At 38.9% G+C, this 16,654-nt stretch overlaps 1 protein-coding gene across 8 annotated transcripts in view; it reads left to right on the forward strand.

The window, feature by feature from the left end:
• The window catches only part of SOX6 (SRY-box transcription factor 6), a 376,098-nt gene that overhangs the window by 264,902 nt on the left and 94,542 nt on the right, over window positions 1–16,654 (forward strand). For 6 of the 8 annotated variants that reach the window (XM_040608288.1, XM_040608282.1, XM_040608285.1 and 3 more), the window contains one exon: window positions 8,506–8,629. In XM_040608288.1, coding sequence (XP_040464222.1) covers window positions 8,506–8,629 — 124 coding nt within the window. The remainder of the gene's footprint in view (window positions 1–8,505; window positions 8,630–16,654) is intronic. The other 2 variants (XM_040608284.1, XM_040608286.1) reach the window with 1 other exon arrangement.

Genomic DNA, 16,654 nt, shown 5'->3' on the forward strand with positions numbered 1-16,654 from the left:
TTTGTGCATTAAACTAGTTCTCTATGTAACTGCCTTTGATAAGCCTTTGTGTTTCGATCCAGACACTCCACAAGAGTACTGTGATTTCTGGAAGTTATCTAGGTTACTCTTCTGCATTCGATTGCTTTCAAAATCATACAGAAACAAAAATATTCCCACTAGATGTGAATAACTCCTCTGACCCAGTCTCTTGAATATTATCCATTTAGGCTTGAGGGAAAAACATCAACACTTCTCTCTGTAATAAAGAAAAGCAAATTCACAGAGGAGTGAACACCTGAAGAACTCAGCCGTGGGACTGGGTGGGATGGGAAAGGTGTCTCCTTTTTCGCACCTGTGACTCACCTCCACCCTTGTGTCCCGCCGGCATCCAAGCGTTGGAGGGCTGAGCTGTGTGGCGCTGGCACGTGCCTGCTCAAAAGCTGATTTTTCAGCATGAATGAAAAATAATTCTGATTTTTCAGCAGAGGGTGTCCCTCATTAGCCATAGCTCTGCAGCTTGAGTAGCTCTTTATACAACGGTACAGCAAGGTGTAAATGTTACAAGCAGCGGATTGCAACCGAATTGGTTTCTATCCGCTATGCATTGTCGCTTCTGCAACTGAAAAAGAAATCAAGGCCTCTTTGAGCGTTTACCTGTGTAAACTGTAGCCGTAATAGTGTCCTCTGAATGGGTCTTTGAGCCTGAATTAACTAATAATTGTAGAGTATTCAAAAGCGCCAACTGCTTATAGTTACAGTACAATATAGTTGCAAATCTTCCATCAGTGAAAATACAGAAGGCTTTAAAAAAAAATATGCTGATCACCAAGAAATTCTTCCTGTAGTGAAGTAAATGGCAGAGATGTTAGCATCAGTGACCCCCTGGATTTCATATATATTCTGTGTTGGTTTAATATAATAGAGCCCCCCCAACCTGCTCTTTTTTTGTACCTTTTTTACCTCTATAGGGCAGAAGGAGTTTTGATCAAAGGCTTTGAAAGACGTTTCTGTTTTCGTTCCCACTTCTGCTGGAGCTGTTCTTTAAATTGAAAACAATCCTGCCTTTAGCAACCATCAGTGTTGCAGCGTTGGATGCTATTTTATACTGTACATTGTAATTAGTTTCATGTTAATAATCAGTGACGGCTACTATTTAAAAAAGATCTCTGTCTTGAAAGGGTGTGGGGGGAAAACTCTGCTTGAAAGCACCAATATGAAATGCAAATGTTAAAGCATCTCTTCTTCTAAACTTTTCCGTCAACAGGAAATTTCAATGTACTCCAAAAATCTTGCACATTTTGATATCACCATAAAAACATAAGCTAATAAGGAAGAATTTCTGACATAATTTATATTTAGATTTGAGCTGAACTAATGGAGCTTCCATATATAAAATATCAACAAGTATCATTAGGCTGCAATATTTTTCTTATTTTGGCATGAATAAGACAAGGTGCAAATGAGAAACATACATCTTCACTAGTCTTTGGAAATATCTGAAATAATTGACTTGCTCAGTCTTCTGTGGTGGCTTGGTGACCACTAACTGTGACAATTTGCATAATAGTCAACTCTTCACTTCTGTAGAGAGAACTGTCTGTATCTGATTAAAATCAGGACTGTTTTAGTTCTCTTGACTTTTCCAGAAGTTGCAGAAATAGAGATTTGCTGTTATGCTTTAACCAAACAAATGCACACATGGGTATAACAATATGCTGAGTTTATGCAGATTTTACAACACAAATCTGAATAAAATACCCACTAATAGACCCTTAAGGAGTAATAAACACACATGAATTTTCCTTAGTTGCACTTTAAAGTGATTTTAACATACTACTAGACCTTAACAATAATATTTAATTGACAAGATTATGCATTTGTATGGATTGAAAAGGTGGTAGATCTCTAATTCCAAATGAACTATAAATTCACTTTTGCATAACATGTTTTATTTATTTCTCTATAGCAGAGATGTTCTCCATCCCTCCTAGTGAGAGTTTCTTAAAATACAGACAATTTAAATAGATTTAATTACCATTTATCATACTCTTAACTTCATGAGATCATCTTTACTTGAATTCTGTATTTCCAGGTAGTCAAGGAGCTACATAAAAACAGGGCAATACAATGAGAAGCTAATGGAAATGAAATGAGAGCTAGTGTTTAAAACCGTTCTGTTTTCAGTGTGGTTGGTAGTGTTTTTCTGTTGCTCCCTTCTTTATTTCCCAAGTAGATGAAATTTAGGTTTAGTTCATTTAAAGTTTCAAAGTAGTGAGGAAGAAAAAATAGAAAATAAGGATTCTCTGTCTCGCTCTGTGATCATGGCTGCAATTTTCACATTAATGTTGTGGCCGCTGCAGTAGTCTTAAATCACCAAATCGTGCTGAAGCATTGGACAAATGGAAAAAATGATAGGGAAAAGCAAGAAAATAGCAGTTACGATCCCTTTACAAATTCAGTAGTGGGCTACATATTTTTCATAGTATTTCCCATATGAAATGTTCTCACTTTGCAAGTCTATGGTATCTTTTTTGCAGTTTATTTGCCAACACTTCCCCTGGGATCTCATTGGCAGACATTTTCTTTGTGGCTCATGTACTTTCAGTGAGAGGAAATATTTTTCAATTAGACTGTAGATAATTAGATGGCAGATAAATTAGAACGTAATATACCTCCCTATATAGATAGAGCTCCAGTGATTCTATATTGCTAACGGGAGCAGAAAGTAGTCTGAATAATTTCCAATGTGGGAGCTATGTCAATGCAATTTTTGGTGTCTTAGCTACAATGCAGTGCTTGCGTGATCACTTTGGTGCGTTGGAGCCCACCTTCCTTCAGTCGTCGTTCCTCCTCATGCGGAATCACAGTTGCTCCCCTGGCATTATTTAGCTAGAGGGGATTTCTCACTTAAAGTGCTTGGGCCCACTCCCACCTATTGTCTTTACATTAGAGGATGTTAGGCATTGATGGTGCATTAATTTGAAGCCTTGAGAGTTTATCAGTTCCATTTCTGAGCTCAGAACAAAAGGCCCAGCCAGCACTCGCAGAGTCACCAGACCCTTTATGACGGAACTGGCCAGTGAACCCAGCCGTGCAGGCCCTTTGCTTCATCGGAACGGCACTAATAAAACAGCTGGACCATTCGATTATGGCCAAAGACACCTTCTCATTTTTTCACCACAATTCTTCCACAGTTTTTCAAAACAGATCATGTTGGGGACCAGAAAAGAGCTTTCTCCTGGCACAAGTTCATTACAACATTGGCAGATTTTGGGAGGAGACTTAGGCCCAGGCCTGCCTTAATCTTATACAGAGCTGCCTTTAAGCATTTAAGTCATCCCACTAATATTCACATCTATAAGTTTTCATAGAATAAGCCCCTGCTTCTTTGTGCAACGTGGTGTTTGCTCTCTTGCAGAGTCACCAAAATAACCTAATCAAAATAAAATTAAAATTAACAGAACTTATATTTCTTCTCTTAGAAAGAACAGTCAAACCCAAGATTAGTTATTGAAAAAAGTAAAATTCCAACGGTGGTATAAAAATTATAGTGCCAGGTATTGCATACAGACTATTTAAAATGCAGATGAGGTAAATACATATAATATGCAGGGCATTAAAAAACTTACAGTAGTAGTCCTGGGGGCATGAACACTGCTTTCATGGCCATTAAGATTTTTTTAAGTGAATCAGTCTAAAATGTCACCTGTTGAGCTATCACTTATAGCCATTATGTTCTATGTGTAATGTGTAAGTTTATACAATATGTATGATATGTAAACAGATATTGTGACTGTTCTGAAAATGCACATTCTTACCTGGTACACTGCCATTACCTGGAAACTCTTCCGTTACGCTGTAGTTTCTAATTGAGAGAGTAGAAAATTTCAAACACATTTTTACTATGGAAATTAAAAGCCTAATGACCACAGACAGGTTAAAGTTGTAGTCTGGCTATCCCAAATATTCAAGAAGTTAACAAAATCTTAGATAGAAATTAAGTTTAAACTATGGAAAGTTTAAACCTGCCTGTGAAGGAATTAGGTTCTCACAGGGGCTGCAGCATCACAAGGACAAAAGGCACTGTGCATCCTGTGCTAAAGAAAAAAACCAGTCAGTCTGGTAAATTCAAAGATTGGTTTCTCAGCTAACATGCGTGGGAGCAGTCTGTTAGGTTTGATCCAAATCTCAACACTTCTACAGGATGAGAACAGGGTCCAGAGATTTATTGGTGGAAGAAGTGAGGGGCAATGGTTTTAAATAGTCTTGTTATTATTCTAGGCAATTAGGGCATTTTTGCCTATCACACACTTTTATATTAGTGCTGGGTGTAATAAAAAATAAAAAAAAAAGCTTTATGGAAGGGATAAAATAGAAAGCTGGTGCTTACTGTCTCTCAAAAAGATGGCACTCAGTTTTCCCCTTTACTGGAGTAAACTGTGCAACAGAAAGGCAACTTGTCAAGTCTGATCTTGAAAAGTTTGCGAGGAATTAATCCACCGTTATAGGGCGGGATTTACTTCTGCTCCTGGAACCTGTGATCCTCGCAGCTAAGCAGGAATGTGTGAGCTGCCTTTTCGCTTGCGGTGCTGCCATCCTTTTCTCTGAATGCCCGTACTTCCCCAGCCTCAACGTTAGCTGTAGAGGCAGCTTTGGTTTTTAAAGACAGAACACCCGCTCTTCCTTAGTGTCCCTAAATGTGCTGTGTTCCTTTACATAAAAGAAGCAGATCATTTTCATCCAAGGCATTATCTTTGTATGACATACTGCCTTGGCTTCCATTTTCCGTGCAACAACGCTAACCATCAATGATTTTTTAACAAGGAGGATTGTCCAGCCAACTTCTGAGATTAGCATTCACATGACTGCGGGACAAAGCACTGCAGATTTGCCCAGCTTATCAAACAGGCCACCAGCTTTTATTATTTCAGGGAGAATCAAATTGGAAGTTGCTTCTTGAACTAATCAGGGCTGATTTGCTCTAAAGTTGCTTCCTGACTTAGATCTCAGGCAAGGAAGTGCTGTAATCAGTTCCCAAGGGCCATCAGAGTTGTGATGGGATATTAAAGGAATGGTACACTACCTTTTAAGAGTTCCCTAATCTTGGTGGCTTCTCATGTTTAACACAGTTAAACCTGAGCTTGTTGTATAGAAGCAAAGATTAAGTTTACGAGGTAGCTTTATATAAGAGACGTTTTCACTCGAGTCTGCAGAAGTGAATTTTGGAAAGAATATACTTGGGTTTCCTCCAGGCTTTGTACAGTTCAGTTAAAGATACAGACTAGCAGAATTGTTCAAACCCAAACATTTACTACCCGTCACCAAAAAAAAAAACAACCAAAAAACCCCTAAAAAAAAATCTTCATGAAAGAGAAAATGAGTCCCCCTGAGTGTCACTGTTTGCATATTAGCCCATAGTACGGGCTCTGCCAAGTTACTCTCTGACTGACTGCTGCAGATGCTCTTTCTCAAGTATTCTGAGTGAGATCTTTAGTGCAAGTCTTCGGGGACAAACAATAGCACCTGTTCCTCACAAGACAGCAGCCCAGTTAGTCCATTCATGTATCTTTAATGAAGCGCTGGGGCAGATGGCAAAAAATGGCATCATCAACAACTTAGCACAGAGGAGACAAAAGGGGAAAGGGCCGATCCAACAATGCGCTGGTTTTACGAATGGGGAGAGACGGAGTCAGAGCATTTCTCAGGCATCTGCTACAGTCTTGGTTTTCAGAAAGACCTGAGGAACATCTCAGCAATTAAAATTTCTGGGCATGTAGCCGATTTTATGAAGTACACCAATCAACCCCTCCTCCTAATTTCTCCCCCTCAGTAAAATAATAATAATAATAATAATAATAATGAATAAATAATAAATAAATAAATAATAATAATAATAACAACTACTACTACTAATGATAATAGTTATACCACCTCAGGAAAATAAATTGTCAAAAATTAAGGTAACTACTGTTTGTTGGCATTCATTTAATTGCTTTAAGAATTCGGTGACCAGTGACACTTGTACATTCTCTTCCTTTTTAATTCTTATTTGTGCTTTTCAGTTGAGGTGTGCTGAAAATTGATACCTATGTATAAAATAATTCTGGGTGAAACCAACACTTGCCTAGAAATAGTACTGAATATGTGGCAGAGGGAAGATCCATGGGAGGGAATGGTTGCCTTTTGGCATGGGCTTTTTTCAGTTGGTGTAAGTGTATATGCAAACTTACACTCCCAAATGTAAGCCACCTTTAGCAAAAGTTACGTTGATCTGTACAGGCTAAGGACCTGATCCAGCATTCAGAGTAGCACTTCAAGGAAGAATAGCAGGTAGCCAGAACATGGAACTGTAATCCTGTACACTTGCAGAGTTGCTTTTATTTGAGAGTTTAAAAAATGATCTTTTTTGGATATGGTGGAGTGGATCCAACTCCACAAGAGTGCACTGGGAGATAACCACTGTAGGACTTGGTTATTTTATGTTTCAAATGATTTTTATGGCGCTACAGTGTAAGGTATTGCTATGGGTATGGATGCAGCATCACTCTAACCACAGCACTTGCTCTGATCTCTTCTGTGTCTTGGAGATTGTGCTCGTGTCTTATACCTTTGCAACCCCATGGAAATACTTTCTGTGTGTGTTGGTTGACTTTCTTAAGGGATATTTCTTAAGCTTTGAGCCCATTAGATTAGACTGTAGTTGGGAACTACTGAAAATGACTGTAAGTTGCATTGTGTTGCATTTCTTCCAATATATCCTATAGTTCTTTCCATCAGACAAAGCCTGTGGTATTCATTTGTAGTGCTGTAGAGCCAGTGTGAAGGAACGCCACAAAGCAAAACTAGCACGGTTTTATCAGAGGTAAATGCCTGTGCTGGGCACATGGGGATCAACTCCAATCTAAGCAAGTTTGACTCGGATCCTAAAACGCCCAGCCAGGCTTACCTCAGCTAAAATGAGAGAAATAGCTGCTCAAAGCTAGTTTCTTTCACGCCCCAGTGCCATAGCAGTAATTGCACAAAGACCTTTTTATTATAAGTTGATTTTCCTGAGAAATGGATTCAAAAAATACTGTAAAGTGTTTATTTTTTGCTTGACCTTTATTAACCTACATCTTAGAGCTTTCCCAAGAGAAGAGCTGTTGGTAAATTAACCCTCATAGACACACACAGTAGCATTTCTGCACTGCATCAATGGCTGTGAAAGTAATGGGGATATGACAAGAAAATTTGGCACTATTTAAACAATGTCATAGGTCAACATATGGGATTTGACCAAAAAAGTTTTTTAGGAATTAAATGAAAAAAAAAAATTGCTTGAAGCATACTTTAGCTTTTTAATAGTATTTAATGCCACTGATTTATGGTGGGATGAGGGCAAAATTTTTTTTCTGCCTAAACCCCCAATTTCTTTCTATATTTACTAGCTTTGATGTATAAAGCATTATATGTTTGCTTAACTACTAATCAGAAAAATCATAGTCAAACCCTTGGGTACTTCTGGGGTTAAGGAATGATGGATAAAAACTCTTTGTGATCCTAGTCCCTGTCTCTGAAACACGTGTAGCATAAATTAAGGAACTAGGAAATTAACATGTGGATTTAACAGACATGGGTCTATCACATCTCCCATTTTCTTTATGTTGAATACAAACGCTTGTATAAGGTGAAGAATTTTTTGCTTTTGCATGTTTGTGCTTTTTGATACATTTATTAAGGTCAAATTAAATTTGATATAGTAGGTTTTATTCTGAAATGGTCTCTGAATACAGTGCCATAATTACCCAGCTACATGATAGTGCATAAAGCTATAAAACTGCTTAGGCAGACAAGCAATTTATATGTTATAGTGAGGTATGTATGGCAAAGGATGTTAGTTTAATTGGGAGCCAAGATGTTGGAGCCTTAAATCTTAGGAGCTGGGGTGTAGACTAGAAGACTATTTAATACTGTGGTGAGATTTTGAAATAACATACCTGAGTTGTTGGTATATATATGAACAATACAATGTTGTAAGGCCTCAGAATTAAAATTACCCTAAGGACATGAAAATCTGAACATCAAAGTAGCTGCTGCAGTATTAGGTTACTTCTAAAATGCTTGTCACTCTGCTGTCTGGGACCAAAGATGAGAAAACTTGTGAAACATAAATAGAAATAAGTATCATTCTTCTTTTTAAAGAACCTACGGTATGTTGGAAAGGTTTTGTACCTTTTTACCTTGTGCCAGGACAGGGAATATAAATTAAAAAAAAAAAAAAAAAAAAAAAAAAAAAAAAAAAAAAAAGAGAGAGAACTAGGAAGAAGTAGGAAAACATGCAGTTGACTGAGACTGTTACACCTTTGACACTGAGGGAAAACAATGTTAGTGAGGGCTTTGATGTGATAATGTGAAATTGGCAGGGATTACATTAAGGCAAAGGTTCTGTGGGACTGTGTGAACACAAGAACACTATCAGTACTGGAGAAATACCTGTCAAGACAAATTTGTGCTATTTCTGATCAGAGGCTCTCTTCTGTTTAGCAGGTTCAGGGTCACATGCCTCCGCTCATGATCCCAATTTTTCCACACGACCAGCGGACGCTGGCAGCGGCTGCTGCAGCCCAGCAGGGATTCCTCTTCCCCCCAGGAATAACTTACAAGCCAGGTAAGCTGACAGGGATGTGAAGGTATTTAACATTTTAAGATACTAACTGTAGCTTCTTGTGTGATTTGTCTCATGTAGATGATATGCAACAGGTGCAGCTGGTTGGAAATAATGTGGACTTTTTGCAACTCCACTTAAAAAAACCTTCTGGTTTGAGGGAGGTGGGTGGAATCTGGTTATTGAACATCATGATGGTTTTACCTTTATTTCCCACAAAATAATTTGCTCTAAATATAATGGTGTGCTCGCCTAGTAATTTGCATCTGCTCTGCCCTGTGTCATTATACAAAAGCTACGTATCTGTAATTAATTCTGTTATCTTCATTATACTTGTCTTTTGTGCCAAAATTCTTACTCTTTTGTTTGATTTTAATCTGAATAATAAAAGGTTGCAGTAGTTCAATCCCAGTCATCATTCAGACTTGTAACAGGTCACATAACCTTGCAGTGAAATATGTTTTGAGATGATTTAGCAAATGTTATGATTTCATTCTTTTTTCCTCCGAGTTTACAGGACTCCTGGGGAATTCAATTAGGGATATAATGGTTTGAAGCTACTTTCAGAGCCTCCTTGTAAACAGGGCTTTAAATGTTTAAAGACACATTGCCAAAGGAATTCAATGTAGGAAGATAGTTAAGTAAATAAAAGTCAACCTTATTTTCATTTATACATTCTTTGTAAGTGACCTCAGTCCAGAAGCAGCAACCTTATTTTGCTCGTTAATAGTATTCTCTGTCAAGCTGTCTTTAGCATATTAACCTGATAACTATTAACTCAAAACATAAATACTGGTTCCTTTTTTTTTTGACATTAAATATGAAATGTACAAAGTAAAGCATTGATCCTGCTCCCACTGATGTTAGGGGTGGTTTTGCTGTTGACTGCTGCAGGATCAGGGTCAAACTCAAAGTAAAGCCTCATAACAGATGATGTAAACAGCAAAACAGCATACAAATTAAAAGCCAGGTTGAACCTAAAATCTTTTCTAGCAAGTTTACTTCATATTGGATGAAGTGAGGGCAAGCAAGATCTCAGCATTTCCATTTGTCCCACTCCCTTCTGTCCTTAGTTTAGAGGATATTCCTTTTTACACACAGTCTTTGTCCAGTGATTATCTTACTTTCCAGTTTAGAAATCCTGAAGCTCTTTTACAAACTGGCACACTGTATGCAGGAACCTGTTAATGGAGCTCTGAAAGGCAGCTAGCTCTAGGTGGCACGGGGTGATGGTTCTTCACACACATCACCACCTCACAACAGTTGGGGACCAAAGTGGAGAATGTTTTGTCTCCAAAGAAGTAACAGTTGCCCATTGTGGAAATTATCTACGACACCCTGGCTAATACCTTCCTTCTCAGAGGCGAGAGAAAGCATGTGCTTTAGTTTCCTTGCTTTATCTGTTTTAAGCAGAGATGCTTTCTGAATAGTGACTATTAATGATTAAGTTAATATGTCAAATCACGTCATGTTGATTTTGGCACTGTAGGCTACTTGGTACCATAACAACTCAGGATGAAGAGTACCAGCATGCTTTCTTGCACACGGACAGATTTCTGCACTTACTCTAAAGTGTTCCTTACAGTACCTATCCTAAGACTTTGTCGACCTTGTACTGCTTTACCTGTGATCTTATTGACATCATAGCAGAAGATGATGTGGCTTTAGGGCATTTTTTTACTTGCCAGAATGCAGAAAGAGAGATCTATAACAAATGTTAGAAGAACAAAGTGCAGGCAAAAATCAAGGCATAGATATCTCAGAACACAGCTAAGCTGTTTGCTAGTATGCTAGTGGTTTATATCCAGCTGATACTAGTAAAGACCAGAAGTCACAATGATTTGATTATACCCAGAGGCTTGCAAGAAATGAGAATATTTGTATTTTTAATATATTAAATTCTACAGCATATGCGGCAAAGGTAGCTGTGCAGGTTAGTAGTTTCTGTTGGAGAGACATCATGGGGAAAAAAAGCCATAACTACACTTGCTATTGATTAATTCCTATTTTTGGCACTCTCGGCACAGTAGTTAAGGAATTAATGAAACTGGAGATTAAGCTACACTCTTTCATAGAGAGGGTTCTTCAAAGTATTTCTGAGGAATATTTATGAACTTGACTGCTACTACCTGTACTCTTCTACTTTTGTGAGACATGAAACTTCCACCTCCAGAACTATCGGTTTAGACTCGCTCATACTTCATAGGAAAGATAGGAGATGGATTAACCCTTCAGACACTATTTTCTTTTTTGCTTGCCTGTTTAGTTTCTGTTTCATTTTGCTCTAGTTTGGTGTGGGTAAACCTGAGTTTTGACACTGCCAGTTTTCCTTGACATTCAGAAAGCACAGTGAGAGGGATTTCAGTAACAGGAGCTGTGGAAGCTGAGTACTTTGTAAACTGTGTCGTTTAGGGAATGCCAAATATTGTGTGCACAGTCACTTAGTTTGCTTTGCCTGCAACATGGGTTAGATATAAGCCAGTTCTGTCTTGGAAGTGGCCTACTAGTGTTAGTGACAGTGCAGCCCAGAGAAGGAGTCCTCCTCGGTGTACAGGCAGAGGTGTGATTACACGCACACGTACGTGCAGATGTATCTTCAAGGCTAAACGGGAACCCATGTCATGGCTGTTTAGTTCAATGCCAAGGTAGCACTTAGCGAGTACTGTTGCAAATCTACACACAAAACTGATGCCTTGAAGTAAGAAAATGGCATTTGTCTAACAAACTACACGAGGACATGCCCTCAATGGGAGGACCTATATAAGAGAGGAGAATTTACTAGGTTCTGAGGCCCTTCCAGCACACACCTTAGTTGCTCCTGAACTCCTGAGCTCAGAGTCGTTATGAATAGCAGACTCGAGGAACTGCTAATATACAGCTATGATTTGTATGAAAGCCTGACAGGACAGGGCTCCCTACTGCCTGGCAGGATCTATAACATGAGGTGGCTGTAACCCTCCCCCCCCCATATTTTGGAGCTCTAGGAGGTGAAACAGGCCAAAGTTAGCAAGTGCTGATGACAAGTAATAATTACATTAGAAAAAAAATCCCCAAAGCCCCATGCTTCCTTATGTATCTCAAAGTCATGTAATATAATTTTCCGGCATGGTAAATACTAATTGAGAAATCAGAGCTGCATAGACCACCTAATTAATTTTTTATACATATTTCTGTATTTATACTGTATACTGGATTAATTAAAACTTTAGGGCGCTGTGCATCTCAAATGACTGTTGTGACTATTGACCTGCAGGCACTTGACGAGCCTCACAGAGTACCTGGTTGTGGGGGTTGCCACTTATTCCAGTGGGAAGCTGAGAGTGGCAGCTGTTAGGAAGCTAATACTTGCCCAGAGATGCTATGCAGTTAATATAATTATTTTGCATTCCAAGTACAGCAAAGCAACTGTGCTGGCTTTCTGACTGTGACCACTATACTTACTACTTGGAACTGGTGGGTAACATAAGTACCATTATACCTCCTCTCCCAGTGCAAATTTCTCTTCACTTAACCAACCACACGCATCCAGGAAAAGTTAGTGGGCTGGAGTATCCTTGAACGTGATTAGTGTGTCCCCATTAGTGCTCTGGGTCAAGAGGAGAAGAGAGAGTGGGATAAGGAGGAAGACAGTTCTCTCCTCCATGTTGTAGCCTAAAGTATTACTTCCTTCAAGTTTTTTGGCTAAGAGGGAATGGGGAAGGAGTATGATGACAGGGTAAAGAGGTAAAGTAAAGCTGGGCAGGAGCCAGACCATACCGGGAGCAGAGCTCAAACAGAGCTAGGGTTTGCTCCGAGCAGAGAGTGGGAGGATGCTCTCCGTGCTGGCTGCATAATGGCAGTGCATGTAACTTGGAAATGAATGGCCACTTTTGCTTAATAGTGTTCTGCAAATATTTTATGTTATATCAATTCTTTACCAGATATGGAAAGCACCTCTGAAAAAGATTATTGAAACTAGACATTGAGGTATGGAGATGTAAACATCTATTTAAAAGAGGTTTTAGTGTTTTATGCTGCAGTGTATTTTCAAAGTATTTCTTCATATTTCATACATGAAGTAGATAAAGATCAGGATGGCTAGGAAACAACTCCTGTCTGCCTACCTAGGGCATTCTGCTTTATACACAACAATAATTTACAAGAGGTTTTGCTATGCTGGCAATACAATGGAATGTGGAAATGGAGACTGCTTTCCTAGGCTGGTGACAAAAATGGTGATAAATGGAGCCAACATTTTGGCTTGGTTCTGTTTGTAAATACATTGGGGCAAATCAACAGTAACTCCTCTGAAATCAATGAAAGTAAAATCAGGAAAAGCATGACAAACAAAACTGTCAGGCTTATTGTCATCTGGCTGGACCTCAGAACATTGCAATACTGTGAGATATTTGTCATCAAACTAATTAAAGTCCTTGATTACAGTAGCGAATCCACATAACTAACATAATCCTAGATCTGCTGGATTTCACTGATATCCATCATTGCAGTTTCCATTTGGAACAGGCCTTTCAGAAGTGTTTCCTAAAGCTGTAAGGTGGTTTGAATTTTACATAGCTTAGTACTCTATTTTCAGTAGGCTGCTGTTCCTCTTGGCAGGTGTGAACAGAAAGTGTACATCAAATCAACTGTGTACTGAGTTGGCTGTGTATCTTTGCATGGCAGAGGTGCTGCATGAGTCTTGTTTCTAATGGAAATTCCCCAGGACTGAGTTAAAGTCTGTCATGTGTTCCCTGTTGGGTTTTACTGGTTGGAACAAGGAATTCGTAACCTCAGGATTTGTTGTAGCAATCCATATGTGCCTCACTCCTAAATGTTGAGGTAAGAGCTGGAAGTGGTAGTAGGCAGCTGAACATTTTCAGCTGGGATTTTGCACTGAAGTTGTTTACCCGCAGACAGACTGTTGTTGGGGCAGCCGAATTTGCTGTGACATGCGGGTGGCAGTAAGGCAGTGCTGCGGCTCACCCTGCCCAGGACAGAGGCAGAACTGAGGCAGTGTCACAGACAGGGAAGATGCTCCGTAGTACTGCCTTAGCCAGTTGCCTCTGTTAACATCTTCCTCGATCCTGATCCCTCTGCACAAACAAAACGAATGTCCTGCATGGGAATTTTGCAGGAGTGGGCATCTGTATCCTCGCTGTATCCCACCAACACCCTTAGGTACTCATTATGCCCTGGAATCTGTGAGCTCTTACGTCTCTTCCAACTTTGTTTCCTGTTACACTGTGAGTACACATGGAGAGTGTGCAAGTGGCAGTTTGAGATCCGTGTGTGAAGAGACAGATTTTGAGTTACAATCCCAAAATGGGGAAACCATCATCAAAGCGAAAGCTTTGCAAGTCAGGTGAGGAGAGTCAGCTTATGCCTTACCATTGTGTTTTAGGAAAGGCAGGTAATAAAGCAACACCTTCCCCCCGAGTCTTGCAAGAGCCAGACATCCCTCTTTCCCCACAGCTCATAAAGCCTTGATCTGGAAAGTAAGTCCGTACGTCCTATAAATAGAGTCCACTAAGCTTCATTGCTTCATCCAAGACAAAAAGAAACATTTACATTATTTCTGTGTAGAATAGCACAGTACAATTGCTGGCTGCTTTTATTCATTTGGAAACGTTGCTCAACCTGACAAATGAAACAGAAGCCTGGCATACTTTTCCATGGCTTGTAAACACCAATTTATATATAAACAACAGCAGCCAAATGTAAATAGACAATCAGCACAGCAAGGAGATTGAAGAGTTCAGTTTGCAAAACATGACAGATTTTCTTCTTCCGGCATTCTTCTCACTCCTGGTTATCAAAGGCCAGCACGTACAGGTACCTAACGCAAACCTGTTTGAACATGCTCTGCCGTCTTTTGTACAAATTTAAAAGAATGGATCCTCACGCAAACATTCCAAATCAAGAAACAAATTTGAAAAAAATTGCTACAGTACATTGACTGATTCCTTGCCAAGACAGCTACTGAGAAAGCTTCTTGATCCATTCTTGCACTGACAAAATGAGAGGGGGAAATATGTACCTTCTGTAATTAAAAATTAAAACCAGCCCATTCCCTGCATGCTCGGTTTCCTCAAGGGAGAAAAAAGTACCTTTGCTCTGCTTTTACTGCTTGGTGTCAGCAGAATACTCCAGAGCTGAGAGAGTATTAATTTTGTTCTCAGCACAAAGATACTGCTAACATACCGAGACTTAACCATAAGTTAATATGTTAAAATAAGAGGGAAAAGGGACGGTGTTATGTTTTAATAACAAATAAACGGCATAACTATAAAATTATTTTTCCCCTAACAAAGGAAAGAACTGTAGCCAGCAGGTGAGCAAGGGAACACTACAGGGTGTGGTAGAGATACTATTAAATTAACTGTGAAGCCAAAAAACTGTGTGTATGTGCGCGCGCGCGTGTGTATAAAATATCCGGCTATTTCAAACCATAGGAGCATGACAGCTGTGAAAAAGGAGTGCCGCAGGGAATTCTTTTAGAGTTTGATTTTTTTAAAAATATGTTTGACATGGAAAATGTTTTAGTACAAATAAAGCAACTGGTATTGAACTTAAAAAGTGTATGTGGAGGGGGAGGGAGGAAGAAGAGATTGCTGTGTGGAACAGGAATGAATAATTCATGATATTTAAAGAAAGAATGCCTCCGAAATGTTCTGCAAGGCAGTCCATGCTGATAACTCCGATGGTTTTCTACCCCCACCCCCCCCCCCCCTTTAAAGCATCATTAATTCAACATCTTAGTGTGTTTTTTTTTAAATCGTGTAAGATTTTTCTGAAAGAAACATTATTTAACTTAGATTAGGATCTTATTTATTCAGATAATTTCATATAAATACCAAAGAGATGAGTAGAATTATTTAACCATAAAGAGACAGCTTTAGTACTGTAAGAAAAGGGTCTAGGACGGGGTGTTTTTTGTGTTTTTTTTTTTTTAAAGAAAAAAACCCCAACATCATTGCAAACTAAAATCAACCTCATGGAAGGGGGAAAATAAGAGAAGATATTTTGAACATTACTCCATAGGACACCAGTACAATATAGTGTTAGTGAATGCATTGTAGCAGAGCTCCATATGCAATCAGAATCCAATTGTTACTGGACTGTGTACAAGCACATACTGTGCTCAATGGCCTGATGAGGTATTATGGATATGATGCAAAGAGACCTTGTGGATTAGACATGTACAATTTATTTAAAAAGTGAAACAACCGAACATTTAAACTGAGCTGAATACAATAGCACTTCAGGGGGTAAAAAGGAAGAGTTCTGAGGAATCCAGTGTCTGCAAAGACTTCAGCTATCGTTATTTGTTTGAAGGGGCTGACAAAAAAAATCTAACTCTTGGAATGTCCCAATTATATTGTTATGGATTTCTGTATTTTCCCTCATTGATACATTCTGCTTTCAGCATGGAAAAGTTCATGTAAAATGGACTGATTATTGTGAATATCAGAGAAGCAGTCTCTTAAAATGTGGCCTGCAGATAGTACGTAACACTGGCTTTAAATAAGTAGCTTGAGCCAAAGTAATATTCTATTAAATCATAGTTTCTGTGTAATTTACCCATCACTGTATTCATTTTTATATTACAGATTACACTACCAAATTATTTCAGCCTTCCTGCATTCTTTACATTGACTAAGAGTCCCAATGGCTCTATGTGATGCATATATGTGGAACACGCATAGATGCTATAAGATGTGATGCTGCAATGTTTATTTTGGATCAGTAGTATCTCTTATTTTCTGGAGTATTTGTTGTCCCCTCAGTGCAGAAGGCACCCATTTTCAGTTTCCAGTGAACAGAACACAGAAATTTTAGTGCCTGAATCCTCATGTAACTGAGCAACTACCTGATCTATCAACTTCAGTAGGGTCCCAGATCTAGAGAACCATAAAATTCTATTTTGAGCTATTTTAAAAAGTGGTTTAATTTTGTTTCTCTATAGCTGCCTGAAAGGAGTTGTCCAAAGACAGAGAATCTTAAAGCAAAACAGGAAACAACCTTAACCAGTGTTAGACCAGCGATGTA

Source organism: Falco naumanni, chromosome 10, assembly GCF_017639655.2.
Source record: "Falco naumanni isolate bFalNau1 chromosome 10, bFalNau1.pat, whole genome shotgun sequence".
Classification (NCBI taxonomy): Eukaryota; Metazoa; Chordata; class Aves; order Falconiformes; family Falconidae; genus Falco; species Falco naumanni.